The 13,575-nt window shown below is 41.1% G+C and overlaps 1 protein-coding gene across 2 annotated transcripts in view; it reads right to left on the bottom strand.

Moving 5' to 3' along the window:
* LOC102934983 (epidermal retinol dehydrogenase 2) overlaps positions 1 to 12,647 on the bottom strand; it is a 30,564-nt gene extending 17,917 nt beyond the window's left edge. Inside the window, exons 1-2 of one of the 2 annotated variants that reach the window (XM_027834612.3) lie at positions 11,815 to 12,647; positions 2,687 to 2,818 (exon numbers count right to left, since the gene is read on the bottom strand). In XM_027834612.3, the coding sequence (XP_027690413.1) occupies positions 2,687 to 2,818; positions 11,815 to 12,144 (462 nt within the window). In that variant the 5' untranslated portion in view covers positions 12,145 to 12,647. The remainder of the gene's footprint in view (positions 1 to 2,686; positions 2,819 to 11,814) is intronic. The other variant, XM_043539597.1, reaches the window with a different exon arrangement.
* Between the last annotated feature and the right edge of the window lie 928 nt (positions 12,648 to 13,575).

The raw sequence follows: 13,575 nt of genomic DNA, 5'->3' as shown, positions 1-13,575 counted from the left end.
GTATGTCACAAGCTAATTTAAGTTAAAGTTTTCCTAACTTAACTTACTATGGTATAATGCAACAGTCAAATTAAGGGTATAATTAAAACATAATCAGTAATTCAATGGTTCAATTTATCTGCTTTGCCAGTGAACAAGTTAAGGAAAACAATTCTGTTAAGATTTAGCAGGACGGTCAATGGGAGAAGCTATTCCCTTTTATTTAAACCCTTTAGCAAAGGGTCCGTTAAAGGCAGAGGCTATTTCTTGCCTTGATTTTGAGGAAGTACAGCTCTTAAAATGATTTTTTAGTGCCTTCTCTCTCTGGTTGCTTTCTCCTGCTTAGCTTCGTGTTCACAGAAATCACATCAAGCATCTGTTCATTTACTCTGTTTCCTCTCCCCACTTGAACACAATACCTGCATTTTTCTGGCAGTCATACACAGATATAGAAAGTTTTCTAGAGACCCATACTTAAACAGTGTCATTCTAAAACTGCCATGACCCAGGATCTCCTTATGTTTAGATAACACTTAGGGGTTTAGTGTCTACATTGAGGGGCAGTTGCGACACACATGTGCGTGTGTGCGTGCACGTGCGCGCGCGCACACACACACACACACACACACGCACTAATGGACATTGGAGCGATTTGAGTGTCCTTGAATTGCTCTACAGAAGGATTTTCATATCTTCTTCTCAAAGTCTTTAGCTCATAAGAGTGGTCTTAGTTTGGAACTATGTAACCTGGAGTTCTTTTGCATGTGATGAGGAAAGTTTGGTCTCATATTTCTTAGCTGTAGATTTCAGGCTTGGCTTAGCTGGCGGTCAGAGTCTTTCACCTCTTCTTCTTTGGATGTCTGGTCCAGGGAACAAAGCATGATACAACTTTGGGTGTTGTGTTGATGTGAGAGAGCCTCTCCCTTCTTTCTGCATGGTTAGCATCTTTTGGATCAGTGACTCCTCTACTCAGCCCTAGGGACACTCTTGTCCAATTAGGGGTTCCAGCATGTCGGCTATAGTTCATTGTGCATCAGTGACTTGGCACCTTGATCTTGAAGTCATCTAGAAGACGCCAGTTCGGTATGTATGTGTCTTGCACCAATTTGTTGATAATCGCAAAGAGATATTCTCGAAAACAAGATGCAAGAAGGTGCCATGTGATAAGGAACTGGTAGGCAAACTTCTGCTTATGACCAAGACGTGTCCTATTTGTTTAAATATAATTAATAGCTATTCAGCATTCACACATCCACTCATTCCCACACATCTTTGTGACCATGAATTAATTATGACAGGGGGAATGTAACTCTGAGAAGTGGGGCAGATCCTAGGGCAAGTGAATGACTGTACCCTAATAACCTGTTGCCTACAAGACAGAACGCTGCTTCAAACATCTCTTAGTAATGCTAACTTTCATTAAGCATTGAACATTAAACTATCATTAAATATTTCACACAGGACATCTGTAAAAGAGCCAGGAATTTAACCCAGACTGCCCGAAGTCTCAGTCCAGTGTCTTAGCCCAAGCTCATCATCCTTGTTCAGAGTTAAGCCACTTATGTTTTCAGTCTTTTTTTTTTTAAAATGGGATGACTACAGCTACAAGACTGTATGGGGTCAATTGTGGCTAATGATTTCCTGTCCAACAAAAGTCAAGTCACTTCAGGCTAACTTGTTCAATTCTGTTTCATTATGTGTGCCTCAGTTTTTGGGTGCTCAGCTTGACACACCTATGGCCTGATTCTGGAAAACTCAGAAACTCCAGCTGAAGTCAATGGAAATTGTGAGCGCTCAGCAACTCAGAAGATCAGGCATTAGGGGTCAGATTTTCAAAAAAGATCAGCTCCCATTCAAACACCAAAATAAGTGGCCAGATTTTAAAAAAATCACTCAGCACAATGGATAACAATCCAACCATAAATGTCACAGTGGGAATTACTGGCTGCTGAGCTGTTTTGCATGTCATGTCCAGAGTTCTAAAATATGCACCAGAGTTAGACGACACTTTTCAAAAGCTGACACTTTACCACTTTGTGCCTTTCTCTGACTTCACAAATCTCTAAAATGGGACAATTCTCTATTAACCATTGAAAAGTGCTTTCAGACCCTAAGAATAAAGGATCTGTACAAATACTGGCTGTTGAGGACAGATGGTACCAGAAAAAAAATACCCCAGAATTTTATTTGAAATCTATGGAAAGCAAAGGAAAAATACCAGTTATAGATGTGCAGTCCTGCATACTGGTATAGGAAGTGTAGTTTAAATATATAACAGCTTGTGTTTTATGAAAGGTGAGAATAGGAAAAGAGACCAAAAAAAAAAAAATAGAATTCTATCATCACTAACTGCAGTCACAGCTATTATAGAGAGATTCTGTTTCTTGACTTAGCAATACAAAGCCTTTAGATGTACACCAAAGAGCACTGTCAGATTTTGCTTTTAACGTCAGTGCTCATAATTTTTTGTGAGGACAGTTTGGGTGCCTGCTCCTAGTCAATTCATACCTCATAGAGGAGCAGAGCTTGCAAGCTAGTACTTTTTCAGCCTGGCATTTGTCACAAGTTGAACCAAAACCAAATATTGCTCCATTTCTAAAGGGAATTTCTGAATACTAGACAACCTAAGTTGAACACATTTTGCTCACTTCTGAAGAAGTTGGGTGCTAGCGCACTTTCACAGTTATCCATGGAAAAAATATATTACCCAGAACTGGGCCATGATGTTCACCCTTATAGTTTTCTCCATATCGGCATCTGGAAGGTCAAGAAACGTCTTCACATTTGCTATGCCTGCATCATTGATTAGGATATTAACATCCCCAACTTCTTTTCTAACCTGAAAGGAAAGAAGGGAAAACCAAGCTATTATATGATATTCATGCTTTATGTTTATAAAAACATATAGTGATCTGTTTTATGTACTTCCTGAATATTTGCCATTATTATTTATTACCAATACTGTGGAAGCAGACCACATTTGATAGGTGTTTTACAAACACGGAGAAAGACAGTCCCTTGTCTTGAAGAGTTTACACTCAGAGGATAACTGTCAGATTCACACATGACTTTTCAATTAGTGTACATGCCTAGAAAGGAGTTAATGGAATTGAGGATATTTTATCAACCAACTTCTAACACTTGAGTATGAAAAAACTCTTCAAGGAACAGATTTCTGCCTGTAGCGTAAGGGTGTGATTTCTAACGTGTTGCACACTAACTGGCCCATGTAAACCCTGCTGGTGAGAACTAAGCACTACGTTAATGTGCAGTAGGGAATATATAATTTGTTTCAGCAGGGTCTACATGGGCCAGTTAGTGCATAACATGTTAGTACACTTTAGAAATTACGCCCCTTTAGCACACATTGTTGCACATGTAGACAAGCCCTGAGTCTGTGCTTTTAAAAATAATCCATACTCATAGGAACACAGAATATTCAAGGTGCTTGATCCCATAATGTTTAGCTGGTAGAGTCAATGTGTTGGAAATTTCATATGGACCTGGAATAATTTCAGTATATTAGTTTACCTGGTAATGTGTACTATGTGCATATGATTATTCTTATATTCCATTTTAAAAAACGACAACAAAACAAACAACATAGTTACTAGCAGTGGATGAAATTTTTCAGATGAGTAGTTTATTCATAAAAAAATGCAGTTTTGGGTGGACCCAAACTATTTCCAAATTTGTGTCAAGTTCACCAAATAGTTTCAACTGAGCTGAAAGAGTCTCAATGTTTTGATAATGTTGAAACAAAATGTTTAGTTTTGACCTGAAAAAAATGCTTTTGATTTTTCGGCATTTTGACAAAAGCAAAGCACGGACAAATTAGCTAGAAAAGGAGGTGCTTCCCTTATAAGCTTTAGCCTAGCAGTTAGGCCACTCACCTAGGATGTGGGAAATCTGGCTGCAATTCCACACCCTGCGTGATGTGTTGAAGGGATCTGCACTTGGGTCTCCCACATTGCATAATCACTGGGTGATGGGGCTTTCTTAATCTCACCTGTTGAAGCTGTTCCACTTTGGCCACGTCTAGACTACAGACCTATATAACTATGTTGCTCAGGGGTCTGAAAAATCCACACCTTTGAGAAATGTTGTTATACTGACCTAACCCCCCATGTAGACAGTACTATATTGATAGGAGTGCTTCTCCCCTTGACATACCTACTGCCTAGGGTGACCAGACAATGTGAAAAATCGGGACAGGGTATGGGGGATAATAGGAGCCTATATAAAAAAAAGACCCAAAAATCGGGACTGTCCCTATAAAATCGGGACATCTGGTCACCCTACTACTGCCTCTCAGGGAGGTGGATTAACTATTCTGACAGGAGTAGCTCTCTTGTCAGTGTAGTAGCATCTCCACTAAAGTGCTACAGTGGTGCAGCTGCACTTGAAGGAAAGCCCTTAGTATCAATAATTAAATAGTCATGGAGCACTGACTTCAACTTGGGTCTCCCACATCTTAGGTGACTGCCCTAAGTACCAGGCTATAGAGTCGTACTCACTCACTTTCCCTGGCCCAATGACTATCCATTGTCATTCACAGTATCGAGTGTAATTCATAGTCATATAAAAGTCTTTGGGCCAGGGAATGAGACTGAGAATGACTCTATAGCATGGTAGTTACGGCACTTACGTAGGATATGGGAGACCCCAATTGAAGTCCTTGCTCAATGACTATTTAGTGGAAAAGTGGAAAAGCTTCAACAGAAGAGACTGAGAAAGCCCCACACCAGAAAAGTCCAGTGGCTAGGCACTCTCCTGTAGTGCTGGAAACCCAAGTTCAAATCTCTTCTCCACATCAGAAGCAGAGAAACAAACAGAGGTCTTCCGTGTGAGTGCTTTAACCACAGGTCTAAAACTTATAAAGGGAGACACCATTATCACCTCCTCATCCAGCTTTGAATACTTTGCTTTTGTCAAAATGCCTGCAAATCATAATGGATTTTTTGGGTCAAAATGAAACAAAACATTTCAATGTGACATTACCAAAACGTGTCAACTCTTTCTAATGTTTTGATTTGCTGAAAAGTGTCATTTGACAAAAACAATTTTTTTCAGAATTGCCAGCAAACCAAAAAATACATTATTCACTCAACTGCACTCACTACATTCAGGAGTCAGTTAGGAAATGCTAATGTTAAGATTGCGTCTACCAGCTTAACTGCCACTTTTGTATATGCTTTCTCAAGAGAAATAGAGTATATGGAAATTCAGACTTTATATCAGTTTTTAAATTGTATTCTTAAATGGTTTGATCTTGATAGGTTTTAAAGTAACTTCAAGATGAAGATTCCAGAAGATAAGTTGTCTGACATACAGCCCAGTTTCAAAATAGAAAGATCACTGTAAATTGTCTTGTTTGCAAGAAGAATGACGCCACTGATCCTTAGTTGTTTAACCTTATTTTTAATTTTGTGAAGGATGAATGTTAAGTGACTGATTGAAATAGATCGTAGCAACAATCAGCTAATTTTATAGGACTTTTGTTGAACTTTTCGTAACCTGGTGATTCCATATCATCATAAGACCTTTTCACCTAAATAAGACCATGTCAGCTTCCTCAAAAGTAGTCTTGTGTTCTGGGTTTTTTTGGAGGAGTGGGGGAAGCATGGGGGAAGGACACAGTCTAACATTATCTGTGGTATGTGAAACACTGAATATTTTTTAAATTGCTGATTTAAGTGGGACTTTCCCCAATATAGATGCTAGCTCAGGCTAACCTAATTTAAACCTGATTGAACCAAGTTTCATGGCTCTAAGGTAGGTCTCGCACTCTATGTATATGACAGCCTTAGAGATAGGCACTGCAAGGCAAAGTAAGCAAAGTTTGCAAATCATAAGAATCAAGGGTAAGGCTGAGAAGCCTTTACCTTTTGGGTCAACAAGCCACCTGAGGGAAGACTGATGTTCCTGAATCCTCAAGACCCAGCCACCTTGGGGAGAAGAAGTCAAGACATCAACGAACAGGCCATGCCAGCCTTTGACCAGTCTCGCTACACCTGAAGAAGGTTTGCTAGCAAGAAGCGCTGTGCCAGTAACATCATCGTCTGGTTCCTTCACGGCATACTCTATGAGAGAGACAGAGTGGATGAGGTAGTGTTTTTAAATGGACCAACGTCTGTGGGTGGAAGAGACAAGCTTTTGAGCTGCACAGAGATCTTCACCAGAAAAAGAGCCTTGTGCAGTTCAAAAGCTTGTCTTTTCCACCAACAGAAGTTGGTCCATTAAAAGACATGATCTTACCCACCTCGTCGCTCTCATATCCTGGGACCAACATGGCTACAACAACGCTGCATACTCTATGAAAGTCCAGAAGACTACAAGGGTTTAAGAGCTCACAACACCTTTGTTATCTTAAGTATCTTAGTTTTCCTTTTTTCCTGTTTTTGTCTTTTGCATTTATTAGCTGGTAGAGATCCCCGCTTTTTTTTTTTTTTTACATTCTTTCATTTTAGAGTGTGAAAGTGTGGCTGCGTGCATGCACCTGGTGTATAAATACCCCAAAAGTCTAAACAGAGACGACACCAGAAAGTAAGTTCTTCAGGTCTAAACAGCCCTAAAAGTTGTCTCATAAAACCATTCATTAAAGTGTGTTCTGTGTTTTAATGTCCTGGCTTACATTGGCTTGAAATTGTATTCTGTAATTTCTGGTAAGCAAGTGTTCTCAAACTTCTGCTTGTGAAGAGTGTTCTGTTAAAGTCTGTACTATAATGTCTCTTTTGGGACGTGGAAGGAGGAAAGCGTTAGCCACCCCATAACAACGGAATTCTAAAAAGAAATCTTTACAATTGGCTTTGAGGATGTGGTTCAGAAAAAATAAAAAATTAGTTTCAGTATTAAGATTCCAACAGGTACCAAGTTGTAAATTTGACTAAAGTTGGTAAAATTCTTTAGTTGGGATTTATAACCAAATAGACAGCCACATTCTTAAAAACTTTCTAGAATTTATAAGGATTGATTATTTGTACTTAGTTAAATCCTCTGATTAATTGATTATTTCATTTTATTCCAAGGATCTTCTTATTGTACGTGGAGCTTGCCAAAACAATTTGCAGCAGCCCTCATCAGTGAAGTGCAGAACTGTCAGACCACCATCAAATCCAGTCATCAGTGATGTGTGACGTTGTCTGTCTTTAGACACAGCCACATGTGGGATCCTCTCATTGGCCTCAGGTGTGAAGGCTGGCTGCACATTGACCCAGGCTTATTCAAAATTGGTTCAGAAGGCCCCATGAGCAGAATGGCAAATCAAAGCCAGATACACACATGGTTAAGTCAGTTGTAAGAGACTGGTTTCGGACATCAATGACAGACCATTCTTCATTCCACATTGACATCACAGAGAAAGTAGTGTGAAGTAGGCCCACAACAGGTGCCTCAACAATATGCACACTCTTGGGAGGTTGAAGAGGTCTGTGTAAAGTGATTGGTTGTGAAGATCAGTGCAAACCCAAGCCTTTCTGTATTTAGCATCCTCACAATGGATGCGAGGAGGAGCGATGTTACTTAACACAGTAAGCCATGGTACTGGGGCTGGTTAAATTGTCCCAGTTACAATGTGCATGGTTGAGAGTAGTTGTGTATCAACCAACTTGATGTGAGACGAATGGAGCCGACTGCGTTTCATGGCATTTTTCGGTCCGAAAGGATGAATCCCGCACTGCTCTCTACTATTGTGATCACTGTTATGAACACACTGTGGATGGTCATGCAGTATATCAGGAACTCCCACTCTGAACAGGAATCAGAGTTGCCTGACCTGCTGTGTGCCATGGAAAGAAACACCAGATTACTTCTGGCATTCACGGAGCAGCAGAACATTGTGGACCGTCGCTTCTGGGCTCGGGAAACAAGCACTGAGTGGTGGGACTGCATCATTATGCATGTCTGGGATGACGAGCAGTGGCTGCAGAACTTTTGGATGTGGAAAGCCACCTTCCAGGAACTGAATGTGGAGCTTGCCCCAGCACTGCGGCGCAAGGACACCAAAATGAGAGCTGCCCTCTTGCTAGAGAAGTGCATGACGATCGTTTTGTGGAAGCTGGCAACTCCAGACTACTACTGGTCAGTCACAAATCAGTTTGGAGTCAGGAAGTCGACCGTTGGGGCTGTGTTAACGTAAATGTGCAGGGCCATTAATTGCATCCGGCTATGAAGGACTGCAACTCTTGGCAATGTGTGTGAAATAGTGGATGGCTTTGCGGCAATGGGATTCCCTAACTGCGGAGGGGCGATAGATGGCACACACATTCCAATTTCAGCCCTGGACCATCTTGCAACGGAATACATCAATAGAAAGGGGTATTTGTCTATGGTGTGGCAGGCAATTGTGGATCACCATTGGCGTTTCACTGACATTAACGCGGGGTGGTCCGAGAAGGAGCATGACGCACGAATCTTCAAGAACACTGGCCTGTACAGAAAGCTCCAAGCAGGGACTTTCTTTCCAGACCAGAAGATTCCAGTGGGAGATGTTGAAAGGACATAGTGATCCCAGGAGACCCAGCGTACCCCTTACTTCCATGGCTCATGAAGCCTTACACAGGAAAACTGGACAGCAGCAAGGAGCACTTCAACAATAGGCTGAACAGGTGCAGAATGACTGTGGAACGTGCCTTTGGCAGATTAAAAATGCGCTGCCGCTGCCTTTATGGCAGGTTAGGGCTAAATGAGGAAAACATTTCTATGGTCATAGCAACCTTCTGCACGCTCCATAATAGTTGTGAGGCTAAGGGTGAAAAGTTCCCCCGGGGGTGGAGCGCATAGGTGGATTGCCTTGCTGCTGAATTGAGCAGCCAAATACCAGGGCTACTAGAAGGGCACAACCGGGGCTATTCAAATCAGGCTGGTGTTGGAGGCAACATTTTGATAAGGTGCCACTCCTTTTCTTTTTGCGAATACAGACTAACACGGCTGTTACTCTGAAACCTGTCATTTTGATAATGAACACCAGTAATGTGTCTTTCTATACAGCACTCTGCCATGCTCTGTTAACTTGCAGCCTTGCATGAAATTGTGATGATTCCTAACTGGGATTTGTAGTCAGCAAACGATCAAACAGCCACTATGTATTACGACCACTAGCAACCACACGTGTAGAAGACAAATAAAGATTGGTTATCTTTCAGAGAGTTTGTTTTTATTAAATACCAATTAACAACACACACAAAAGGCTTGGTTGGAAGGGAGATGACAGTTCAGGGCAGTGTAGGCTCTCATAGCTGTGTGTAAGTCCGCTGTCTCTTTGGAAGCTGTCTGAAGGGGTGGAGTGAATGGGGTACCGAGAAGTTCCGGGAAGTTGCAAACAATATGTGGGAGGAGTTTGGAGAGCATGGGAAGCAGTTCTGTATTGGCTGCAGGTGGGGTGAGCACACATGTGTTTGGCCTGGAGCTTGATTAGGGACTTCTCTGTTTGATCCTCTATCACTTTTATCATCCACTCCTGGCCCTTTATGATGCGCTCCTCACTCTCTTTTCTGTCCTGCCTTTCTATCTTAAATTTTTCCTTCAGGGTCTCTCTCCACTCCCTGCATTCTCCTTTTTCGGCCTCTGAGGATTGGAGCAACTCTTGGAACATGTCCTCCTTGCTCCGTCTTGGTCGCTTCCTTATCTGGCAGAGGTGCTCTGCCAGTGTACAGTGGGTTCCCCTGAAGTCCACATCTGCAGAAGCACAAGAAACAATATACAGAAGCATGACGGTTAGTTCATGCACAGCATTGAATCATTACAGTAAAATACACCTCTTAACATATGAATCACTTTCTCACTATCCCTTGGCAAGCACACATCTTGGCAAACACCCTACACATGGTGAGTTTGGCCTGGGTGGGAGTTGGGCATTCAAGATGGAGCAAAGGGTCTACGTGTTTTTTTAAGGGGATCAGTGCATGCAACTAGGGACAATATTGTAAATTCCGCATGAGAGCAACTTCAGACCCAGGCCCTGTGCTGCTTGCCTGCGTGCCACTTTGGTACCTGCACAAGAGATTGCCGATTGGCGTAGGAAAATTTCCTACAATGGGGGAAGGAACAAAGCAGTTCTGCCAAGGAACCTTCGGCAGAGGATTGTCAAGTGCCTCCAGGAAAGTTTCCTAGAGATCTCTCTGAAAGATTCCCGTGAAATCTCAGTGTGCATTAACACACTGTTCCGCCGCGCTGCTTAGCTGCACAGGGGAATGGGGAGCACACTCAAACACAGCTAGTCTTGTATGTTTCTATCCTTTCGCCCACTTCTAGATTATACAGAGCAAAGGACAGCTCTACCACACATAACTGAGCAGCATCAACTCAAAAACATCACTTACCAGGGCTCTCCTCTCCTGCATCATGCACGCCAGAGATGGACTGCTGGGACTGGCTAGATCCCTCTGGAATGGAAAAGAGGTCCTGACTTGCCATGCCACTGGACGACCCTGTCGTGTTCTCCACATTGTCCTCCAACTCAACCTCCTCATCCACAACTTCATCCTTGGAGTTGAGTCCACTGTCCACTGCCTCCAGCCCATCCTAAGTATCCATGGGACTCTTGGTGGTGGAGGTGTGGTCGCCACCAGGGATAGCATCCAGCTCCTTATAGAAGTGGTAGGTCTTTGGTGCAGCATCAGAGTGATGGTTTGCTTCCCTGGCCTTCTGGTACACCTGCCTCAGCTCCTGTATCTTCGCACAGCACTGCTGCATAGCCCTTATCCAACAAGCCATGAGAAATCTGACTGTAGGTATCGAAGTTCCTATGGCTAGAGTGGAGCTGGCACTGCACAGCCTCCTCTTCCCACAGTGCCAGCAGATCCAACAACTCAGGTGTGGTCCAAGAGTGAGAGCATTTGCTGCATGGAGCTCTCATGGTCAGCTGGGCAGATGCAATGTGAGCTCTCCACACTAACCAAACAGGAAGTGGAATTTCAAAAATTCCTGGGACTTTGAAAGGGGCAGGGCAGAAACCTGTGTACCTGGGTGCAGGGCAGCGGAGTTCAAACTCTGGACCAGAGTGGTCAGGATGGGAATTGTGGGACACCTCCTGGAGGCCATTTACAGTGACATAATCAAGGAGCCCTCTCAATATAACTTTGCCACAGAAAGCTCTACGCCTCTCATCGAGGTAGTTTTATTTTGTTGGCAAAGCAGGAGAGTTACATTGGAAGAAGGAACATTGCAGTGTGTACACCTCCACTGTTTTGTCAACGAAACCTGACTTTTGTCGACAAAACTGTGTAGTGTAGATAAAGCTTTAGTTTACTTAAGATAGGGCAGCAGAGCAGCAAAAGTTAAGTTTGTAGTGAGGTTCTATTATGTCTTATTTTCCAGCTTAGGCTGAGTGAAGAATAAGTCAAACTGTACATCAGAAAAACTAGGATGAGACCCTCCTAGTTGCTTTTTTGAAGTGGTTAGATCCCAAGACATCCTTACTTAACTATAATTCACTGATCACATGGACAAATAGCAGAAAAATCTCTTTACTGTGTTTTACTGTTTCTCAGTAACATTTGCAAATTTTGAGTCTCAGCAATGAACATGTGAAGTCAACTACTATCATATGCTTTACCCATGGTTTTGATCTGAAGCAACTAATTTCCTTTAGACGGAAAACTCACAGTATTTCAGTCTCCACAGTACATTAGATCAAACCCAATTATTTTATTACAAAAAATAGATTAAGCTCCATTTACAAATACCTTCAATTTGTTTGTTAAATTCCAATAAATGGACATAAGTGGTAAGTCCTCTTTATCAAACATTACTGCTTCTAAAACTAATTATATGAAAGAAATATCTTTTAATCAGATACAATATTATACTGGAAACAAAAACAACGTAAAATATTACCTGATCTGCCACTCTGTAGACTTCTTCCCTATTGCTGCAGTCACACCTGTAGGCATAAACTCCTTTGGCTCCATTTTCTTTGGCCAGTTTAGTCGTCTCTTTGTTACCTTCTTCATCAATGTCCCAGAAAACCAGGGTAGCCCCAAGACGAGCAAAATTTAAGGCAATCTGCCTTCCAATCCCATTTGCAGCTCCTGTAATAAGCACTATTTCACCAGCAACATTCTTTTTACATGGAGGACAAATTAACAGAACGAAAGCCTCAAAGTAGTAATATCCTAATAAAATCAGGAATTCAAGGGTCTCCAAGATGCTGTTTAACTTGCACATGATTTTTCAGATACGAAGGATAATTTTTCTGCTTAAAAAGATAAAACAAAAATGCTGCATTGAAATTTCAGAGATATTAGGGTTAAAAAAAAAAAGAATTAGCTTGTACCCTAAGGATCTAGTTAGTTAATAGATCACAATTCTTTTCTGCAAAAATGCATTTTATCGCTAGATATATTTATTGTATTTTCCTAGGGAGCCATGGAATAGTGCCAGCTGCTAAAGACTGCTTAGGCCAGAGGAGCAAGATCCCACAAGTCTCCTATTCACTTCGTTTTAACACTCCATTTTCCATTGGTTGTAATATCATTTTATATATATATGTGGGCTTTTGTATACACACATTTTGTGTAATTGTTCACATTTCTGCCAAATAATAGATTGTTTTCGTAGTAGTTTGTTTAAAAGGAGTAGTTTGTTTAAATGGAGTGAAAACCACCAAAACACTCAGACTGCATTAACCTCAGAAGATAGACTGCTAAAAAAGTTTCCTTCTCCCAAGAGAAAATGTGCATCACAGTTTCAAAGCACAGGAGATAATGATTTGTTCAAACACTGCAAATTTTCCATTGATATTACTATTTGTATTTTCACGGTACCCAGGAGCCCTAGATTTAAAAATCACACCCAGTGTTTTATATTATGGTAAAGTGCACCAATGCTCCTGAGCAGCATAGAATTACAATCGTACAATTTTATTATGACAGCACATCATTCTGTTTTCTTTACATTGTTCTCTACTGTACATATCTATTGTGCCTTTAAATTGTAGGCTCTTAATTCTAGGGACCTGTTATAAATTTGGTACATTTCACTTCTGAAGTTGCTGTATGGAAAAAGCCAGTTCTATGTAGTTAGTTTGTGATAAAACTATCTTGGATTTTTGTAGTTACTTTGAACAAATGGGTGAAATCTCATCCTCTCCAGCATCACTCAAGATGTGATGGAAAATAATGTTTGCCAAGTGGAACAAAGCAGCAAATAAGTTTTTTCCCCCCATAGATAACAAGGCCAGAAAGGATCATCATAATATCATGATCTTCTAATTTGACCTGTATAAGACAAGTCCTATCTTACCCAGCAATTACTGCACCCAGCAGATAATTTCTGTTTGAATGATAGCATATGTTTTTAAAAAAATATCCCATCAAGATTTAAAGACTCAGTGATCAAGAATCCACCCAATCCCTAGGTAAATTATTCCAATAGTTAATTACCCTTACTGTAAAAACCTGTGCATTATTTAATGGGAATTATGAACTAAGAAAAAATTACTTGTCTCTGTCCTTTTAAATCCAGTTAAAAAGCTCAGTATAGCAAGCTATGAGATATTGTGACATTATAAAAAGGAGTACTAACAATACTTTTTTAAAACAATCAAGACCTAACAGTGACAACTTATATAAGAAAAGTACAGTATTGAGTCTCCTC

This window comes from Chelonia mydas, chromosome 2 (genome assembly GCF_015237465.2).
Source record: "Chelonia mydas isolate rCheMyd1 chromosome 2, rCheMyd1.pri.v2, whole genome shotgun sequence".
In the NCBI taxonomy this organism is placed as follows: domain Eukaryota; kingdom Metazoa; phylum Chordata; order Testudines; family Cheloniidae; genus Chelonia; species Chelonia mydas.
This window is presented reverse-complemented; position numbering and strand designations above follow the sequence as displayed.